We start from the raw sequence: 22055 nt of genomic DNA on the forward strand, positions 1-22055 counted from the left end.
ATGAAAAAAGACGCCCTATCGGATAAAGCGAAAAAAGAAAACAGTCTCGGTATGGTGTCTGTTCTGCCTCTGCGTAACAAATAGACTCGAGTAGTTGCCGTGCGTCTGCTCTGTAATGGTTCACGGATAATATTAACATGTTGGAAGAAAACTGAGGAACAACACGAATGCTTCACTAGTGTTCTTACCCCATTTCCGACTTCTGCGATCTATAATTACTAGACAGACCCATGCCAAGTGCGAACCTACTTGTTAAAAGTAATCAAAAAGCAAACCTCTGCAAATGGTGGAGTCATCGATGCGTTTATCCTCTGACAGATAATGGTGAGATACCAATTATAACTGAGGTTATTATACAATCTTTGCAAAATGATAGGCAACAACTAATCACAGCGAGCTTTGTGCACATTTCATTGTGCAACCTAACATGAGTAACGGCCTTACTAGTATGCCTACAAAAAACATTCTTCATAATAGCGAAGAAATTCCAAAATTATTGCTGATGTTAGCCGGTCAAATCATGCTTGCGCCTGTGTTTGTTTCATCGTCTCTTTCTTTCCATCACTTCTTTTTTGGGTCAAAGTCGCGGAACCAAAAAGAAGCTTCCAAGAAATGAAAATGAACGAAAATCTCAAAGATAGCAATACCGAAAATTTCAAGGTGACTAGATCATTTACTTTCGATTAGTCGTTACTTGATAATCACTGACCATTCTTTTATAACCTTAAGCATTCAATCCATGTTTTCCTGGCAAATACAAGCTCCTCAACACATACGACCGTCTTGTGGGAAACAAAGATCAAAGCTCAGTCAAACGTGATAAGCGAGATATCGCTCTCCCAGGCTGGTTTCGCTTCGTTGGTGCAGCTGGTGACAGAATGCCAACCAAATGTCCAGAAACAAATCGCTGCGGTACACGTGCGCCAGGTTGGCTGAATGGAAAGCATCCTTCTGCCGCAGACGGTATGGTAAGCCGTGAAATTTGTTATCACTGGTCAAAAAACTGCTGTCGATGGAAAAACAAGATAAATGTGAAGAATTGTGGAGTATTTTACGTGTATGAGCTGCAAATACCCCCCTGCGTGCTCACTTCGATACTGCGGTGAGGGTTGTCTCGCTTGGTTTAACATTTAATGAGAAATTGGGTAATATATTCCTAATTACCGTCACGAATATAGAACAAGGTTTTACACTATTAAAGCGGGAAAACCAACGCTTGTTCTATAATACAAGTTTAGTAGGTGTAGTACGGTGTAGTGAGGTGTAGTGAGGTGTAGTACGATGTAGTACGGTGTAGTGAGGTGTAGTTTGGTGTAGTACGGTGTAGTGCAGAGTAGTTCGGTGCAGTACGGTAGTAGGTGTAACTTGGTGTAGTTTTAATGTTACAGACTTCATTCAAATGATTTGCCTTGTTTCGAGGTTGAGCAGATTTTCATTGGATTTTACCTTTTTTTCTGTTAGTTATTATTTTGTGCGCTATTTCGCTCCTCGTTCGGCTGCATGATTCTTATTAGTCACAATTGTAACGCGCTGTTAAACTTGATTCATCAGCTGGTTTGAATTCTCAACACAATTTGGCTATCATTCTTCGTTTATTATTTTTCTTTTTTGGCCTTTATCTGATTTTTAAATCAAAATTTCTCCTAAGACTTGATCTAGTGTTTGTTGTTATTACACGTATGGTTTACTTTATGTGCTCCTTCTTACGCTTCTAAAGTTCATAATCTACCGGTCGTTATCTAACTAAATCATTAATACATACCACGAGGTAGCTCTAAGGAGCCTTTGATTACACCTGTTAGTTAGAACATAACTCTTCTTTGATTAAAAACAGAATAAGTTTCTAATTAAAACAGAGGCCATTTCCTTCTTATTACAGGAGAGACCACAGTATGTTCAGATCGCGGCTACCAAGTTCTTAACCAAACCGATCGTGCAATGGCTAACTCTGATCAAAGTAGGTTGAAATGCGATGGAAGAGCTCCAGATAACATTCTTGTACCAAAGTGGTATCGTATGACGGGAGATAGTGGTGACCAGATTCCAGAGAGTTGTGTTCCCATGAGACGCTGCGGAACTCACGCTCCAGGCTGGCTTAATGGTTCACATCCAAGTTTGCAAGAAGGTGTAGTAGCTCGTCAAGTCTGCTATCATGGGACGGGAGGATGTTGTCAATGGAAGAATGACATTCAAATCCGAAACTGCGGGGACTTCTATGTGTACGAGCTGCAAAAACCACCGACATGTTCATTACGTTACTGTGGAAACAAAGAAGGTAAGAGTTCGCTACCTTAACTTCTCTCCAAAGGCATTATTGAGGTTTGATTTCGCTTCGGGGGTAATTTTGAAGTTGACTTACAACTAAAACTAGTTTGCGATATTTTTTTGTCCGTTTTAAGGTCATGTGCACCTTTTTGCTAACACTCCTAATTAATTGTCTAAAATAGTGGTACATACATGCATTCATGCATACATACATACATGTGTTAAAATACTTCATGTTTTGGTGTGTACAGCGGCAATCGTAATTACCTCGGGTATGATTACTTTTGCCTTAAGAAACGCGGTAGAGTAAAACCTAGCCTGATGGACTAAAAGTTAAAAGACTTGAGGTGGAGGCCAAGCTTCGTTTTCATGTTGTGTTCTTTGGTAATATGATATTCTCTTACACTACCTCTCTCTACGTTTGATTGCAAATTGATGTTGGTTACTGAACAAACTTTAGAAGTGGAGGGAAATTACCTGCGAAGGAGTAGCATGTCATCCAAAAGAGGGGGGTAGGGATAGCAATACTCTTAATGTTTCTCTTTAGCTGGTTAGTTTTGTTTTCCCAGTGAAGGTTGTAAGAGAACTCCCAACTTTTCTTTTTGTTAATCATGCGTACATATGCATGTGAATAAGAGGAAAATTGAAAGAAACAGTTCTCCAGTGTATCATCACGTCACCAACACTGGAAAAACAAAACATTGCAAGCTGAATAGGAATATGGGTTTTCACTTTATTTGAAAAGCAATTTAGAGTCATGAGTCCGAGGGATTACTTATCTTTGAGTCTTTTACCTTAATAGCAATAGATAGCTTCAGCATAGTTTATGGAATTTTTTGCAGAGCTTATTACCCAGCCACCACCGATTACCGCGCCAAAGCCAAAGTCAGGTAACTCAAACAGACAATACTGAGCCATTTTGCTCACAACCTCAATTTCTTTGTTGCAATGATGATGGACATGGTTCTCACTTACTTGATCTAAAGTGCCTCCCTCAACTGAGCGTCGCTCTCCTAAACACAGCCCTAATCATTGAATACAAGTTAACCAGAAATAGGGGACGAATTGTTTGAAACAGCCTTGAAAACGCATTTTTCTCCTGCAAAAACGTTTTTCCGCTCACTAATTATTGTATTTAAAGTTTTGTCTAGTTTAAGTTGGTCTAAGACATTCAAACATTTCTAATTGTGCAAGTACATCTGTTAGAGGATAGCTTTGTTACGTATTGAGTGATTGTAGATTCAGAAATGCTACGAAAACGGTTTTAGCCTCCAAGCAGCTGACATTAATATCCAAGTTCTTGATTGTTTGTCTTAGTATCCGACCCATGTTCTCCTGGCAAATAAAAGCTCCTCAACACATACGACCGTCTTGTCGGAAACAAAGATCAAAGCTCAGTCAAATGTGATCACAGAGATATCGCTCTCCCAGGCTGGTTTCGCTTCACTGGTGCAGCTGGTGACAGGATGCCAACCAAATGTCCAGAAACAAATCGCTGTGGTACGCATGCGCCAGGTTGGCTGAATGGAAAGCTTCCTTCTGTCGCAGAAGGAATAGTAAGCCGCGAGGTCTGTTATCACTGGTCAAAAAACTGCTGTAAATGGAAAAACAAGATAAATGTGAAGTACTGTGGTCCATTTTACGTGTATGAGCTGCACAAACCACCTGCGTGCTCACTTCGATACTGCGGTGAGTAAAGGGCTTGCTTGCTTAAAGAGACACCTGCCACTTACATAACATTGCTTGATGGGTAGTATAAAAATGGGTATTTTTATCATTAGAAATTGATAAATTATCTTCGTTACAAAATAGGAGAGGCCACGGAATGTTCAAATGACGGCCACCAAGACCTTAACCAAGCTGACTGTGCAATGGCTAACTCTGACCAAAGTAGGATTAAGTGCGATGGAAAAGCTCCAGATAACATTCTTGTACCAAAGTGGTATCGTATGACGGGAGACAGTGGTGACCAGATTCCAGAGATTTGTGTTCCCATGAGACGCTGCGGTACTCACGCTCTAGGCTGGCTCAATGGTCCACATCCAAGTTTTCAAGGAGGTGTAGTAGCTCGTCAAGTCTGTTATCGCTGGACAGGAGGATGTTATCAATGGAAGAATAACATTCAAATTCGAAACTGCGGCGACTTCTATGTATACGAGCTTCAAAAGCCTCCGGCGTGTACATTACGTTATTGTGGGAATATGGAAGGTGAGATTTTTGTTCTTTTAACTTGCCTAAACACAACACCGAAGCTTTACTTTTTCTCGTGTGCGAATTCAAGTGTTTTTATTTATTTATTTATTTATTTTTGCAGCACCTACTACTCAACCACCAATCATAAAACCGACACCGTCACCAGGTAGCGTCTTATCTCGAGCAATTTTCTTTTGACCACAAGTGTTATAAGGTTACTCAGGATTCCTTTGGTTTAGCTTTAATTCGCTCTCTGATTGGTCTATAAACGCGTTCAACTCTCTCAGCCAATCAGATACAACAAAAACAAAAGGAAAAATGTTAATTCCTGATTGCCTTTTTTGAATATTTTGATTTTGGTTTTACGACTTTCATTCGCTTTAGAAAGTACACGTATTAGGTAACCTGCTGTCTTTATCTACACAAATTGAGAAGACGATAAAACTACCTTTAAGATTTCTAGCTGTCTTCCAGTGTAACCGATAAATCAAAAGTTAAATAAGCAACTCTAGTTTTATGATTAACCTTCTGCTTTTGCTGAACCGAACCGAAAACAAAGCTTTTTGGAAAAGCTGACGTCACTGCTGCTTGAGTTTTCTGTCGGGATTACAAAACCCTTCTTTTACGCCTGTTCAGAATTTTCAGAAAGTGTTTCTACCGCCGGTGATTGTCAGTATCTCAAATATATCCAGCATGCTATGGATTTGAGAACATTTGATGCTTTTCTGCGAGCAGAAAATTTTTATATGGAAACGCTGGTTCTAAATTTATCCTGCTTATTGTGAACAGGTCATTGAATAGCAGTAATTGTATCCATTGTTAAATTTAGGTAACGGCCGCCTCGTACCACGTAGTAATGCTTGTTGTTTCTCAAATTTTGAATACCTCTTCTTTCTTCAGGGGTAAATGTCACTTGTGGTAAAGACGGGATGTTCATCAGCATTCCAAAGAACTTTCTTCCGGGCATGAAAATGGATCATCTCCGTCTCAGTGATGTAAACTGTGGAGCCACAGAGACCCAAACTCACTTTATTCTTCCCACAAAACTGAAAGAATGCCACACAACGAGTAGGGACACCAAGAATTCTGTCTGTTTCATGAACAAGGTGTTGGAGATATCTGTCGAACACCAGCCGATTATCACGCGCGTGCGCGAAGTGGAAATACCCTTCAGCTGTTGTTACTCAAACACAGGAGTCGTTTCCTCTGTTGGTCTCCATATCAAAAGCAAAAAGGTCGTTCTGTCCAGGAATGGATTTGGAGAATTTATTTTAGAAATGAAGATCTTCCCCGATAACAGGTTCATTGACCATTACGAAAGCGAAGACTTTCCAGTGAATGTACCTTCGGGTAAAATTGCTGTACGTGGACGTCAGCTTGGATACAGAGGACTTGAAACTCGAGATTTTGGCAGAAACGTGTTTTGCCACACCTGATCCTAATCCTTTTAAACCTGGATTGAAATACTTGTTCATCGATGATGGGTATGAGAAACTCGTTTTAATTCTTGGTTTTTTTTGTTTTGTTGTTGTTGTTGTTTTTTTTTACATCAAATGGCAGTAGTAAGCTCCTTACAAGTGTAAGACACAACGACTCGTCTCAGTAAAACACTGCCACATAAACCTAAAGTTTTCATGTTTTTTTCGTTGTTATGTCTTTTTGTTCTCTATTGACTTATGTCAATTGCTTCTTCTGCAACAAATAAGGGCCGCATCTCTCGACTTGTCTTCGCTTCTTCATAATCGTCATTTAGGCTTGTTACGCAACGTTCAATTAATTCAAGGGAAACGTGTCTCTCGACGAACGTTAAGTCTGTTGCGATTGAAGTTTATCCTTGAATGTAGAGAGACAGTTTTTAAATTTTTGATTTAAAAGTTCCACTTTTCAACTTGGTGTGCCTTTCCTCCATTGTCTCTCTATCCAAAAATTTTATCTCCTTTGCACAAAGTTATTAGGAGTCCAGATGCCCAGGTAGTACCTACCAATTGTGCTATAATCTTTCCCACACTTGATCCTTTGAATGATGATGAACCATTACTCAAGACGATACTGCATTGCTCAAGCAATACTTTTGATAACACATTTCAAACTAGCTCGTATATTTTCATAATTAAACTAGGGTTTTTTGTTGAATGACTTTCCTCAATGAGCAAGTTGAATTTATTTTTGTTATTAACGGTTTCCATAGTCACGTCATTACCGCAAGTATTGTTTTGGTGTCTATTCAGTGCTGTTATGAAAAGTTACAATAACGCCTACGTTTAAAAAGAAAATTTCGAGAAAATTTGTATTTTTTGCCTCGTTACGATTCCTCGTATGTGAACTAGCGATGTGTGCTACGCAATCGCCAGCTGCCGTGACTTCTTTTGCAGGTGTGCTGTAGACGATACCGTGACCTTAGAGTTTATTCCATCCGATGACGAAAGAAGTCAGAGGTTCAGTCTAGCAGCGCTCAAATTCTTGGGTAATCATCACTATGTGTACTTGCATTGCAAGCTCAAAATATGTAACGCAACAGACCCGAAGTCACGCTGTGCACAGGGCTGTCTCCGTGAAGGAAAAAGGAAGAGGTCGCTGTACTCTCAGGAAACAAATGACGAAGAGTATATCTTGGCCCAGGGACCGTTCGTGCATTCAGAAAGTGATGACGATGAAACAGACAACCAGAAGCAAATGGAAATGAACGAAGTTGAAAGTAGGGCTAGGTTTTTTATCCTTCAAAAATAGTGAAACTGAGGCGTTGTGGTACTTAACTTAAATTGCAATCAGATTTTCACGAAAACAACTTATTCAGAACTGTTCTTAATACTCTAAGATATAGCATGCATATATTACATTTTGTACACTGTGTGATATCAAGAATAAGGAAGACGGCAAATTTTGAGCTCAGCGATGAAAATGTAAGAAAGATTAAAGAAAATACATCTTTCTTAGTTTCATTACCAGGACGGAACAACATTAATTATGCCCTTTCGAAGCTTAAAATTCACCATTCCTTTTGTTCTGTTTACTTGCTTGACGCTTTCGATATTGCCGACCCTGGCTGTATGCAGGACGTGTGTCACACTTAACAAATGGTAAACACCACAGCGTACACTATTGAGTTATGGATGCACGCGAGAGGTTGCTAAGCACGAAAGAAGCGTAAGGGTCGCTCGAGGCGATAGCCGAGAGCGACTCTAGCTTCTTGAGTGCTTAGCAAACCTCCCAAGTGCATCCCTAACTCAATAGTGTACGCTGTGGTGTTTACCATTTGTTTTATAACATTACATCGATACATTGTAGCTAAAGAGTTCCCTTTTATTTAACAAATCTTACGCGACCAGAAAAAACAAGCGCGCGCGGAAAAATAGTCTTTGCATTTGCTCCCGTCAGCAGCGTACACCCATGGGCAAATGGGGGACGCTAAATTGACCAATCAGAGCGCGCGCTTTACTTTGGTTATGTTATAATTAAAATTAGAGGTAACCCAACTCATCGTAGAGTCTGCAGTTTAAAAAGGTAGAGAGTCGGAGCGCGGAGTCCCAAAGTCTGGGGCTCGATTACTCATAGGATTCAGATTTACATTTTTGTACCGCGATTTTAAAAGTATTCTTTTACACGTGATATCGTACAAGAAGAAATAGTAAAATTCGTTTAAGTATTACGCAGAGAAAATTTCTAGTTAGCTCAACTCATTATGTCAAAGATATGACGGAGTGATAAATTTGTTATGGTAAATATCAACGAAATGATTGAAGTACTTTCTCCTTAACAGGTCCGTACACCGCTCTCGTTGCCGCCGTAATTGTTGTTTTTGTGGTTGTTGGCGTCACTTGTGGTTCGATCTATGCCTGGAAGAAGAAGCACTAGTGGTAGTCGCGGTTATCAACTCTTCACTCTTCCTTCTGCGGACAACAGCTCGCGTAGACAAGATTCTTCAAGATTCCTTTTACAGTTTTCACGATACGAATGGTATTTGTAGGATGCATGAACTTGAGAAACTTTGAATGAAGCAACAAAAATTATAATAATAATAATGATATAATAACAAACAAATATACAATACATAAGAAGCTAAATTGATACAAATTGATATCTGAATGATTTTATCGGTATCATGTCAGACAAGATACCTTAAAAGTTTGCCACTGTAAACTGCAATATCAAAGAAATAAATATTCTACTCAGAGTGCTCAATATCTTTATGGCCGTCAACCTCATCCCTTCGCCTGCACTCAGGTCATTGACATAACTGCTCCAATTCAAAGAACAGTTATTGCCCCTGAATTAATCGAAGAATGAAACAAGAGACAAAGAAATGACAAAAGGAAGAGGTAAAAAAATTAATATTTGAGTCTTCAATCACACATCTAAACTTCCTGAGAAGTTTCCTCAGACCTTTCCCTTATGTAAGCTATCTCCAAAGTGAACGATGTATAAGCATTTTTCTTTCTTTTTTTTCCCTTTCGATTATCTATACACCTTTCAGCTCGGGGTATTACGAAGCTTTGGGTGTGCTTTAAACTTGGCTTTGAGAAAGTGAATTCAACCATGGCTCAAATTTTTTTATAACATAACCAAAGTAAAGCGCGCGCTCTGATTGGTCAATTTAGCGTCCCCCATTTGCCCATGGGTGTACGCTGCTGACGGGAGCAAATGCAAAGACTATTTTTCCGCGCGCGCTTGTTTTTTCTGGTCACGTAAGATTTGTTAAATAAACGGGAACTCTTTAGCTACAATGTATCAATGTTATGTTATAAAACAAATGGTAAACACCACAGCGTACACTATTGAGTTATGGATGCACTTGGGAGGTTTGCTAAGCACTCAAGAAGCTAGAGTCGCTCGAGGCGATAGCCTCGAGCGACTCTTACGCTTCTTTCGAGCTTAGCAACCTCCCGCGTGCATCCATAACTCAATAGTGTACGCTGTGGTGTTTACCATTTGTTAAATTGATTTCACCCATAAGTAACATTTCTCGTCCGCAGTCCACTTGCGTTCCAAGGACATTCTTAACGCAGATACTCGAGAAAATATAAGAAGGAATAATTCGTGAGCTGATCAATTTCCGGCGAGACCAACTCTTCTTATTTGCTAAAGCCCCGGCAACTTCACGGGCGGGAAGCCTTTAATAATCGTAACTCAACTGAAAAGTACAGTCGGGAAACGATCAGTTAACTGAGGTAGAAACCTTGAACCCACCCAGTCCGTAAAAATTTCGATTATCTTCGATTTTGTTATTTATTAGGTTGGCCTTCTTTGCTTCCAAATGACTCGCAGCAAAATGGGGTACAATAAAATGTTGTCAATACTACTTTTATTAGTCAAATGATTATCAAAACACCGTCCTTAACATGTTTTACAAAAAGTTTCAAATCCAAAATCATCTGAACACTGCCGAATAAATCTGCTCGTAACTGAAGCTCCCATCCATACGTTCCAAACTTGGCCTGTGAAATTCAATTCAAAGCGGTTTGATCGGAACATTGCTGATGTTGGGTAAATTCGTTTCCCTTATGACTTAAAAAACAGATTCTCGCATCTATTATGAACACTTAGACTAAGAGAGCAAATAACTTTGCTGACACATTTTCATTCTGCACTTGACAAAAAGATATCAGAGCTAACAAAAAAATTATTCCCTTCCATTCCTTTTCTCAACACCCGAAGTTTTATTTCATGATGTCATCTAGTTTTTTGCCGAGCCAAATAAGAAAAGGCATAGCAGATACATGTTAACTTGGTGAAAATTGAAGTCTTCATATTAACATTACACTCTTTTATTTTAATCTCTCAAAAAAATCATAAGTTTTATTTTTATCTTCGAAAAAAAGAATTTCCTCTTTATCTAATAATCAGACATAGTTAAGTGCATTGTAAAAAATGTTTGCTCAAAATGGCACTTGTTTGGTGGAGGAAGTGTACACGGTTTACTTAAGTCACACAAAGCTGACAAATTGAAGCGCAGACGAGGGAGGAGTGGGGGAATAATCTAGTAAGTTATGTTCCAGAAACGGATGCAGCAGTCAAATCCAACACTGGCAAGCGTGTTATTATCCAACCACGTGACCCGTGAAATAACACCTTGAGGATGAGCACCTGAAACGGTAACAAAAGAAAAAGCATTTACTACGCATGCTCTATAAATTGCCGCGTCGCCTTTTTTTTATGTGTTATCGTGAGGTGTCGCACATCTTAAAAAGAAACATTCAAAACAGGCAACAAAAAAAAGGACATCAATATGGTTACCGCACAAGTTCATGCTTACGTTTAATTTCAATCTTCGCATTGGGCTTTTCTATGTCGTAAATGTACAAGTTGGTGTCCAGTCCACCACAGGCAAGATGCCGTGAGTCAGGGGCCCACGCCAAACATGTTATGCGAGCTTGGGGTCCAGTAAACTCAAACTTTAACTTCAAAATGATAAAACAAAGTAACGATGTATTAAGTCAGTAACTGTTTTAAGCTTTTGAGAAAACAACGGCTAAATTTAGTTTGCCTTGTAAGAGGTGGGGATGCGAAAATGGAGGGGGGGAGGAAGGGGGAGTTTGGGACTTTCCTGATTTTATAAAACAATGAGCTGTTTTCGTAACCGATGTCCCAGCCGATTTGAATCCCTTAGATTTGGAAACTCGGGTAAACATTTGCTGACCGATTTGTGTTTAACGTAGATTGTGCCCGTCGTGGTATAAATTTTCGTTCGGCATTAACTGTAATACTTTGGTTGATGAAATTTTTCTAGAGACACAAACAGTGAAACAGGAGTCAAGTCAAGGGCCATTAAACTCGGATCGGGTTTCGCAGATGGGAGTTTTTCAACAAAAACGTCGAAGCAGCGAAATCGATCAACAGAGCTCATTTGCTGCTTTTATTTACATCTACCGCGCATAAATTCTCCAGCTTCATAAGCTCAATTCGAAGTGAAACAGAGAACCATTTTTTAGACGTTTTAGGTCCATATCCGATCACAGTCTCACTAACAGGTCAACTTCGTACAACGCTTCCTTTTTGAAGCGGACGTTCATTCGAATTCTTACCGGCAGCAAACCTCAGTAAAATTCTACCAAAAAAAAAATTCGGTTTTCAATGAGAAAGTCTACCCTCGCCTATAGATCCCCCTAAATAAAGGCTGTCAGCCATATGCATTCCATACACTTGCGTCATACCTCATAACCAGTGGAGTCGTATACAGACACTTTGCGATTATCATCACCCGCAGCTAGGTAAGCACCATCTGGTGAGTACTGCACGTCACTCACTACATTAACAGATGCTGACCGTGAACAGCTTGTCTTGGCGACCAGAGTGTTGTTATCCAAAGTGTAACCATGAATTTCTTTCTGGTGAAACAAGTTGAAGAGATATTAATATCATTTTGACAAAGATTAAATAACCAATAGTTAAAAAGATGATAATTCATTTAATTTCGTAAAAAGGTAGTGCTCATTCAACGTGGTAAAGTACAACAATAATAAAGTGTTATCGTTTGTCTCATGAATATGGTCACTTATGATGTGGATCGCTTACTTTTGCCCTCTGGGTTTTAAGCCATTTGTCATTTCGCAGCGCAGTGTATTACACCGTGCGCCTAGACCATATATACGGTAAGGCCTGATTATGCTAGTACGGAAAAAGAGATGGTTTTTTTTTCTTTCAAAGCCCACTCTATGAAAGCAAAACAAATCAATTCCTGTACAGAGTGAGAGAAAATCGCCCCGTATGTGAATAAATAATGGTAAGATGGCGACATGCATTCGGTGGTCATAAAGCAAGCTGCAACGTTTACATTCCTAACTATCGTGTATTTGACCTAAACATTTTGTCTATACTCCGTCAATTTTTCTTTCATCTAAAAATTTTGCTTTTCTCCCTATTTTTGTACGACGTTTAATCCTAAGATATCGGGCGAACCATCGAAAACTATCGACATTGTATGACTTTAGGTCCCCAAAGAACAAGTTTGTAAACTATTGTGTTTGGAACCCGACGGGCGCCGGTTCAGAAAGGTATCGAGGCACGTAACTCCTCGCCTAACCCGTACCGTTTCTCCTCCTACTGCAACCTCTGCCTGCCCTGGGTGGATAGCTACGCAGCGAGCTTCGTAGTCCACAGGATGAGAATGCACAACATTTCCATCTCGTAACACTGCAATCTACGAGAAGAAAACTTGAGAAGGTGAGAGAGAGGACTATGTACTTAATACTTTTGCGAAGGAATGAGCATTGCAGACCTGTTAGCTTGGACCCCCTATAAAACAACCCAACCATCACACGGTTCGTAGACTACGAGCAGTCCCTCCTTCTCGGCGAAGTCCGTTGCGTGAGTAAAAAGCAAATAAACAAAGCAAATAAACAAAACAAATATTTATGTTAGCGCCTCACTCCCAGAGTTCAATACGGCGCGCTAACATCAGATGTTGCAATGACCAATCAGAACAGACGTAAACGTTGTTAGAAACCATTCCCAACTCATCAATTAAGATGACAGCGCACCGACACTAACGCAATCAAGTCACATCAAGTTTTAGTTTCAAATCTGAATGGTTTTAAAATTGAGATGGACAGTAAGAGCGAGGTAAGGTAATGCAACACAAGTACTGTGCAGTCCCGGACAGGCTCCAATGATTCTATTTCAAACTTACTTCTTTCAGACAAGCCACAACAGTGAGACCATCTTTCCCGCAGTCGAGGCCGTGCGGTTGACTTTGCATTCCAGTACTTTCAGACCTAGTGAGAAAAACTCAAATATCATTAAAGAAAATAATTTAAGAGGAAATTGATCGTGGCAAAATGTCTAACTGCAGTTACAATATAAACAATCTAAGCAAGGGAAAATGTCAAAATGAACCACGAGAATTCCAAATAGAAACATTGAAGCAATGTCCCTGTGTCCCTAGGTGCCACCAAGACACAACCGATTTTCATTTTACGTCCGGTTGGCTTAAAGAGTTGAGCTAAAAGCCTCATATAAGCCGCATTATCTTATAACCAACACTTCCTCCCTCCTTTCCCTAAACTAAAGCCCGCTAGCAAAATAGAGGGAAATATAAGAATGCTATGAAAACACCAAGAAAATACTTATAGCGTAGAATTGTTAATCCAACGGATAAATCGCTATCCAGCGTACTTCACTATCCACCGGATGGAGATTTACCCACTGGATAGCGTTATTTAGTGTATACCAAAACAGTGGATAGCGTTGAAGGCGCGCTCTGATTGGCTAGTCAAACTCCGAATATCCTTTGCTATTTACCTCCGAGTAACTCGGGAAAAAATGGCGTCCCGGTTTGCATTCGTGACAAGCGAAGAAATCACTCAAATCAATTTTTGGTGGTGCATATTATCTCACTGTTTTAGTATATACTAAAACAACTATTCACCTCAATGTCGGTGGTTAGTGGTGGATATTCAGCTCGCCGCTTCGCGGCTCGGTAAATATCCACCACTAACCACCTCCACTTCGGTGAATAGTTGTTAACTACACATTGGACAACCGAGGCCTGGACGAACGAGGCCTGGACGACAGGTCAAATGAAAAAACATCGACTCACATTTTGGCTCTCACTAAGGCCCACTCCCCCTTCTCTCTCTCTCTAATAATCTTCTGTTTAGAAGCCGTGGGAATTTTAAAAACTCAGAGGCTTATTAGAGCGTGAACAGTGGGCTTACATTGTAGGATGACGTGTTACTACACTAAGCCACATTCCAGAGTCTTTACGGACGTGAATCTGACAGTGTCGTCCATACTGCAAGTGGCTATCTTATCTCCACAGAACACCATGTCTGAAATTTGATTTGTGTGACCTTTGCCTTTGAATGTCTCAGCATTTCCAGATTTCACATCCCACTGACCTGAAGCGTGTTAAGTTCTGACAATAGAGCTACACCGTAACTTTTAATGAAATAAATGTTATTTGACCTACGGATGAGAATCGTGTGTAAGAGCAAGAAAGCATTCATTAAGGAGAAGGGTAACAAGTTCCACAAAACAGATTTTGTCGACAGCTACATGTACTCCTTAGTATCCTTGTATCTTGCTACACGGAAGCTCATATATGTAAGTGAAGCTTGGAGAATTCCAAGCATTTCAAATGTTTTTGTGAATGCATGGGACACTGCACTTAAAAGGATACAAATTCGTGAATCGAAACTTCCAGTGTAGAGAGTAGAACCATCTTCAGATGACGCAAGGGACAAAATGTTCTTGTTGTGTCCCTAAATGGAAAAACGAAAAACCACGAAGTATCAAGACAAAACTCAAAACATCAAAATGTAAATGATAACTCTGGATTTGACAACTATCGTCTCACACAATTCCACCCATGATCTGATTTGAAATTCTCCCCTCTAGCTGCAACACAATTTCTTGTAAATCAGGTACAAGAATTTAGCGTCAGAACAAGAGAACAACTTCTACCGGAAACATAAACAATAGCCTCTATTTGGCGTGAAAATATCTTTTCCAAAATGCGAACAGTCTTCCGAGGGCGAAGCCTGAGGGAAACTGTGAGCTTCGAGGAACAGATAATGTCCAAGGACAAATGACAAATATATTAGCATGTTTTGGGCCAAGTAGGGGTTACAGCCTATTATTATTATATCTTCAAATGCGCGCGAAAAAGTGCACGAAAACACAACAAAAATGTTTACGAACTTCTCATTGTTTGCTGCGTCGGATGTTTTCCTTTGAATGTTCTCAGGTGCGACTTTGTGAACAAACAAAATTAATATTTCCCTTCTTCTGTAACAACCACAAAACGCTCTTCTATTTTGAATTAAATTTCAAACGGAGACCTATCGTTGTGGACGTAAGGTTCGAAAACTGGGGATTATATCACTTATAAAGTAATACCCCAGTTTTAGCTGCTTTTCACCCTTTAGCTCCCAGAAGTTCTTCACTCGTAACTTCTCATTTTAATTCCAACACACTGCCTTACAAGCAGTTCATGAGAAGAGAAACGCTTATTAGCTAGAAGAGGCAATCTTGATTTTCACACGGAATTCTCCTGTCTAACTCACAGGGAGATGTATAGCAGTAGGCCACGAGAATGACTTATTGGACGTTGGAAGTGAAAAGGCTAAACCATTGCTACACTAATGTGTAACCTTTTTTGAACAAAACAGAACATACGTGTATGTAAAGTGATGGTCGTATGAGTGGTAGCGTATGTACACTGTATGTACACAGATGTATGTACACTGTATGTACACAGCACACTGTATGTACACAGAACACTGTACACTGTATGTACACAGAACATACGTGCATGTAATGTGATGGTCGTATGAGTGGTAGCGTATGTACACTGTGAGTCTACTCTCTACGGTTCGTATTGTACTTGTTAACCCCAGACCTTAATAATCCTGCTTGGAGAAGAAGGATTGTTCTTATCCAAATAGCTGATATTTCCGGAGAGAGCAACAGTAAGAAGGTATTCTCCCTGCCACAAGCAGCCAAGTTGTTGGTGTTCAAGATCTGTGCCAAATGTAAACTCCCTAACAGGAAAAAACCACAAACAAAAATGGTGATTCTATTCTAGACCATTTTTTTCTTGAATAAGAGCGCCACATTAAAGATTTGTAGTTGATAATGCGACAAGTCTAAAGCCAAAAAACAGAATTTGTATCAGTTCTACTGTAATTTAGTTTCCTGGCCGGTTTGTTCAAAGCTGGGTTAAGATAACCCAGGATTTCCGTAAAATTATTTTGATCTCAGATCTGTAAGCTTGAAAAGAAAATCCACAGTAATTTTTTTTTTCTCTCTAAAATGTTGTGATTGGATGCTTCAAAGATAAGAGAGAGAATTATCCCACAGAGGCTTTTAAACAAAGGAATTAAAAAACCTGGATTACAATTTAACCTTGGGTTAGCACTTATTGGCCATCAAACAACTGGGCCCATAGTACTCCTCCCTCTGACAAGGGAATTCCAGCCAAGTTACATTGTATCTGAAAACCAATATTCACCGAATCAAAATATGGCATCCAATTTGAATTACCAATGTTTTTGACTTACTAGCCTCGTCTTCATGTGGAAAACACAAAAGGATTATCACATGTGCATGACGCTAGTAAGTCCAGAACAATGGCAATTCCTATTGGACGCCATATTTCGATTCGGTGTATTGCACTCATCACTCAGTGCTTCGTACAATATCGATTTTCACGTACAAGTTGATGTGAAATTCCCTTGTCAGGTAATGAATTTTCCAATAGAATTTCTGTATACTTACGTGGAAGCACTGTTAGCAGCTATGTCCCATATTTTGGCAGTCTTGTCTGCTGAGGCATTGAGAACAAATTTACTGTCTGGACTCCATGATATCTATGAGAGTCGTGAAAATCTTTTAAGTACGCTATATGTGCACCACCATTTTACATTCTATAATAGACTATAAAAATTACATTAATGAAGAGTTCTTCACAAAACAATCCAAAATAGGTATTAATGAAATGGATGTAGTGGATAAGCCATTCGAGTCAAAAATAATTTTTTTTTTTTTTCGATCCATAAGAGAATAACATATTTCCTTAAGTAAATGTCTGGGGGCTTATTTTAAATTTCAGCTAATAGGGTGGGGGCTTATTGGAAGGGGAGGAGGGGAGGGAGGAGGCACTTATTAAGTTTGCATAGTGATGGAACAAAAATTGAAAGAACGGATAACACATATAAAAGAACTCTGCAGGCAGATGGAGATAAAAAATGTCTGGAAGGGAAAAGAAACTAAATTCTGTTGTACTGATTCCCCTCTAGTGGAAATTTAAAAAGTTATAAATAAAGAGGCAACAGGAACAGCATGCCTACTGAGTGATGGAGAAGGTGGAGGGAGGGGGGGGGGGCAGGGAGGGTAGCAGCAATTTGAAATTAAGGCCAAGGAGAGGGCACTTATTCAGCAGGGGAGGGCCATTATTAGAACATGAATGCTTATCATGAGGAAATACTGTATGCATCTAGTGATACCTCCAGTCAACTTTGAGCAATTACACTGTCAGGGAAAACTCTTATAATTGAAGCTTAACTAGGAAAAGTCTTACACTCTCAGTAAATAAAAATACTTACCCCATACACACCCCCTTTGTGAGCTTTACCTCCACCCAAGGCACAAATTTCCTCTCCGGTCTTACCATTGTAGAGGAAGATCTAAAAAAAAAAAAAAAAAAAAAAAAACAATAACAGCATATCAATTTTGATCAGAATAAAATGTTCAGCATAAACAGAGACCAAATTAATTTTTGTTTACAGATTTATTGCTGCAAAAATTGCCCGAGTCTGTTCATTCTTTCCTTACTCCAAACAAGTTTCAAAACAGTTTCATTCTAATTTTCTTTTGTTTTAGATTATGACAAAGAGATTTAAGACTAGGGGAAATAAATATAAAAAAAATTAATAAGGAGAAGATAGATATTGGATAGATTCCAGATTCTCTTAACGTCTTTCTTGTAAGATACATTACAACCACATGCTCTACATGTAGTTGCACAAGCTAAACAGAACTAATACATATTAGAAATTTGCTTATCATCTTTATTCTGCTGTTTACATCATTCTGTGATTTTCAAGTATTCCCTTAAACACATTCATCCTTCATGGGTGCATATCTCTATATATAATAACACAATCACCATGGACTAATAGCTCAGTTGGCTCAGGAGCACTTTGCTTTTTTCACATAACTAAGTCATGAGTTACAATTCCATTTCAACAATATTTTTTATGATTGTTATGCAGCATGTTTACATGGTCACATGTCTGTATTGAACATTTTCCTATTTCAGAAGCACAAAACAGTCATACCATGCCATCAGCACCCCCAGACACAAAATGTTCCCCATTTGGAGAGTACTTCACACAGTTCACAAAGTTGGTGTGGCTCTGTTTAAATGAGAAAAGGGAAGGAATCAATACGCTTTCCACTGTCCAAGGGAGTGTCATAAAACAAACCTGTTTGAAGTAATGCACCATACCTGAAAAAGCTGTTCCTCAACTGCTGTAAAAATGTTTAGAAAAATGTGTTCTTTTTTTTCAAAAAGAAAAGTTTCCCAAAATTGGGAAACCTAGCTACAAACTAAGGATCTTTGATAAGTCTCTGGGATCAAAATAGGCAATCATTAACAGGGAGGTTAGGTGCCATTAGTAAACCAGTGTAAATAATATGATTTAACTTGATCACTTACAGAGCTACTAGTAGCCAAAATAGTTAGTGCTTTCAATTGAAAAATGTATGTTTGAAGAAACTGTGCTTCTGTGATCCCCCTAAATCCATATACACTCAAAGTTAAAAAGGTAACTGCTGTAATAAGTCTAACAGAAAATTTCCATGGGTCAATCTGGCTCCTCTTGTTAGGGCTACGAATGTATTTCGATAACAGAATGTTGAAAACTAACTCTAGTCCATTAAATGCTCACTCTTTTCCACTGTTATCACTTAAATTTTGGGTTGAGAATAAATACAAATTATTCAAGAATTGGAGATTAAAAAGAAATCCATATTAGTCCACCATTAATTTTTAGATGTCAAGGATCTTTAGAATATCATTCAAATTTTTTAAACACCTTCCAAACCTTGTATTTCAAGCAATCAACTTATTGCTCATCAGATATAGATAGAATTTGGTAAACATATAAATTATATTGTCAGTGTTACCAACCTTGTTTGCATGATGATATTTAAAGGGTGGCCCCTCATAAAAGCCAACATCACTGTCTTCACTCGCAGTACACATGCGGAATGGACGAGTGGGTTTATAATCCACCGCTTTAATATCCTTAGAGTGTCCTGTGATTTGACCAACTGAAGACCCACTATCCCATAGGAACACATTACCAAATCTAAAAGCAAAATAATATTCCAGTAAAATTAATTACACGTACATTATTCAAGGCTCGACACTAACTTTTCAGCTTAATAGCCAAGTGACTAGTGACATCTTAGAATGTTACGACAATTTCAGTTTGTTTACTAGCTAAACTGGCCAGTGGAAATTGAAAAACCACTAGCCAAAACTGAATTTCTACTACTGACTCTACTAGTCTGTGGCTGGTGGGCTACCATTAGTGTCCAGCCCTGATTGTTATTGTTGTTTGGGCCATTTAAGCACAAAACTGACATATCAGTTAATAAGGAATTTATCTGTCATTGGGATAAGGCCAATTGTCTTTCATGATACAAAGCTAAAAGTAAAGATAAATAACAATGTGAATAACTTAGAGACCAACAGACAGACAGATAAACAGAAAGAAAATTATTTGGACAGGGTTTTCATAAAGAAATGAAGATGACAGCTTACTTTTCCCTGCCTGTTCCAACAACAACAATCCTACAACAACAAACATATGAAACATATGTATGAACTGCGGTTATGAGACGTATATGTGAACGATCCTTCGCAGTAAAGCACTATTTGAGCAATAGTGAAAATCAGACCTGAAAAAAATTTCAGGCCTGTACGGGATTCGAACCACTGACCTCTGCGATACTAGTGCAGCGCTCTACCAATTGAGCTAACAAGCCAACTGGGAGCAGGCCATCAAATTAATTCAACATAAACCCGTAGATGATAAATCAAACAACAACAAACATATGAAACATATGTATGAACTGCGGTTATGAGACGTATATGTGAACGATCCTTCGCAGTAAAGCACTATTTGAGCAATAGTGAAAATCAGACCTGAAAAAAATTTCAGGCCTGTTTTTTTTTTTTTTTTTTTTTTTTTTTCAGGTCTGATTTTCACTATTGCTCAAATAGTGCTTTACTGCGAAGGATCGTTCACATATACGTCTCATAACCGCAGTTCATACATATGTTTCATATGTTTGTTGTTGTTTGATTTATCATCTACGGGTTTATGTCGAATTAATTTGATGGCCTGCTCCCAGTTGGCTTGTTAGCTCAATTGGTAGAGCGCTGCACTAGTATCGCAGAGGTCAGTGGTTCGAATCCCGTACAGGCCTGAAATTTTTTTCAGGTCTGATTTTCACTATTGCTCAAATAGTGCTTTACTGCGAAGGATCGTTCACATATACGTACAACAACAATCCTCTTACTGTCCTCAGACCAAGCAATATCTTTAATGGCACCGCTTAAAGGTTGGTATTCATATTTCAATATATGCTCCGCCTGAGTGGTGTCCCAGATTCTAAGCTTTCCAGAAACATCTAAAAAATAATTAATATAAAATGATTTTTAAAGAGACAAGGTCATGACGTTAGTTAATATACACTTGTACACTGTAACTGAACAGATAATTATGTGCCACATATCTGTCGTTTGCCACTGAATTTGGCCAGAAGGAGAAAGTGTGTGGCTACAAAAGAAAACACTGACTGTGATATGCTTTAATGTATGGAACAATATTATGTTTAATCAAAACCATACTATAGCCGAGTCACATGGAATTCATTTAGGTGACTTTCCAGGGAAATTAATGGGTCATGAAAGTTGGCTTTTAAAGAAATTAATGGGTCATGGAATTTATTTAGGTGGATTTCAGGGGAAATTAATGGGTCGTGAAAGTAGACTTTAAAGAAATTCATGGGTCATGAAGTAAGCTTTAAAAGAAATTAATGGGTCATGAAATTCATTCTGGTGACTTTTAAGGGACTTTCATGGGTCATGAAAGTTAGGCTTAAAAGAAAATTCATGAGTCATGAAAAAAATTCCCCCCATTCATGGAAAACTCAGGGCTTAAAATAACCCCATGAATTTTCATTTTGCAGAATTCATGGGCCATGAAATGATCTTAATGGGTTTTTCGCTAGAAATTCATGGAATTGTCATAAAACTACTAGCAGTGATATCTGTGAGTATAGAGATTCCTCATTATTTCTTCTGTGATTTTTTCCACATGATCACCCCGTAAAAATCTCTTAATACCACTTAAAGTTTGAATTTTGATCAAAATGAACCTCACTAATATCTTGCAATAGTCCTTAAAACATACCTGTTCGCATGTCAGGCCATACTGCTGAAACATAGCTTCACAGAGTGATAACAATCCTCCCTGTCCCACAGCGGCACATGCTCTTGGTTCGTATATAAGGCCTTGTCACTGCAAGAACACAGTATTGCTAATGTTGAGTACAGTTCTTAAGTAGGTACTTGTAGGTAATAATGAGGCTCATGATAAAAAAAAAAAAAAACACTGTTCTCAGGGCTCAAAATTGCGACCAATACAGTCGCATTTGTGACTTAATTTTTATGTTTGCGACTAAAAAATTATTCCCGAGGAGTCGCAAAATTGCAAGTAGAATAAAAAAGCCAGCAGTCGCCACTTTGCCACTATTTTTGCCGAAATAAATACAGAAATGAAAAAATGTATTATCGTGTGCCTTGACTATCATAGACATTTGAAGATAGAGGGTAAAATTGTACCTAATTTATCCGAAATGTTGCGGACGCAACGCCATTACCTTGATCGGCCGCCATTGCAGCGATCTCTTATTCACACCTCGTAGTCGGGAAGAACGGCCGCCATCTTGGGCGTCACAGTGTTATGCGCAGAAAAGCTTGCCCGGTGCAAAACCCAGGGAATCACCCTAATAAAATCCGAAACCTGGATTTCGAACTACCAGATTTTGCAATGAAAAGCAAAGATTTCTCTGAACGCACTTTC

The 22055-nt window shown here is 38.9% G+C and overlaps 2 protein-coding genes and 1 pseudogene across 3 annotated transcripts; 2 read left to right on the forward strand and 1 right to left on the reverse strand.

The window, feature by feature from the left end:
• Positions 1–6831, forward strand: LOC148742344 (oncoprotein-induced transcript 3 protein-like; annotated as a pseudogene). Its single transcript, XR_015996118.1, has 8 exons — positions 1–49; positions 730–963; positions 1880–2275; positions 3068–3150; positions 3615–3954; positions 4078–4473; positions 4580–4624; positions 5359–6831. The product of XR_015996118.1 is annotated as an oncoprotein-induced transcript 3 protein-like (transcript).
• On the forward strand, positions 6422–8632 carry LOC148742345 (oncoprotein-induced transcript 3 protein-like). Its single transcript, XM_088747268.1, has 3 exons — positions 6422–6429; positions 6831–7153; positions 8216–8632. The coding sequence occupies exons 1-3, from the start codon at positions 6422–6424 to the stop codon at positions 8308–8310; spliced, it is 426 nt and encodes a 141-aa protein (XP_088603394.1). The 3' UTR covers positions 8311–8632.
• A 1108-nt stretch (positions 8633–9740) lies between these two features.
• LOC148742346 (WD repeat-containing protein 1-B-like) lies at positions 9741–22014 on the reverse strand. The gene is made up of 16 exons (XM_088755733.1): positions 21853–22014; positions 21384–21491; positions 20469–20598; positions 19727–19744; positions 19088–19268; positions 18234–18311; positions 17499–17579; positions 16672–16763; positions 15794–15935; positions 14573–14654; positions 14132–14291; positions 13082–13166; positions 12482–12592; positions 11607–11780; positions 10709–10853; positions 9741–10539 (listed from the first exon to the last, which is right to left on the reverse strand). The coding sequence occupies exons 2-16, from the start codon at positions 21391–21393 to the stop codon at positions 10433–10435; spliced, it is 1596 nt and encodes a 531-aa protein (XP_088611859.1). The 5' UTR covers positions 21394–21491; positions 21853–22014; the 3' UTR covers positions 9741–10432.
• Between the last annotated feature and the right edge of the window lie 41 nt (positions 22015–22055).

The sequence above is a fragment of the Stylophora pistillata genome, chromosome 1, assembly GCF_964205215.1.
Source record: "Stylophora pistillata chromosome 1, jaStyPist1.2, whole genome shotgun sequence".
Taxonomy (NCBI): domain Eukaryota; kingdom Metazoa; phylum Cnidaria; class Anthozoa; order Scleractinia; family Pocilloporidae; genus Stylophora; species Stylophora pistillata.

Bases quoted from the DNA above. Each gene is read 5' to 3' on its own strand.
- LOC148742345 (XM_088747268.1), top strand. The intron at 7,154-8,215 runs GTAGGGCTAGGT...TCTCCTTAACAG, and splicing joins GGAAATGAACGAAGTTGAAA to GTCCGTACACCGCTCTCGTT.
- LOC148742346 (XM_088755733.1), bottom strand. The intron at 16,764-17,498 runs GTAAGTATTTTT...CGACTCTCATAG, and splicing joins ACAAAGGGGGTGTGTATGGG to ATATCATGGAGTCCAGACAG. The intron at 12,593-13,081 runs GTAAGTTTGAAA...TTCTTCTCGTAG, and splicing joins TTGTGGCTTGTCTGAAAGAA to ATTGCAGTGTTACGAGATGG.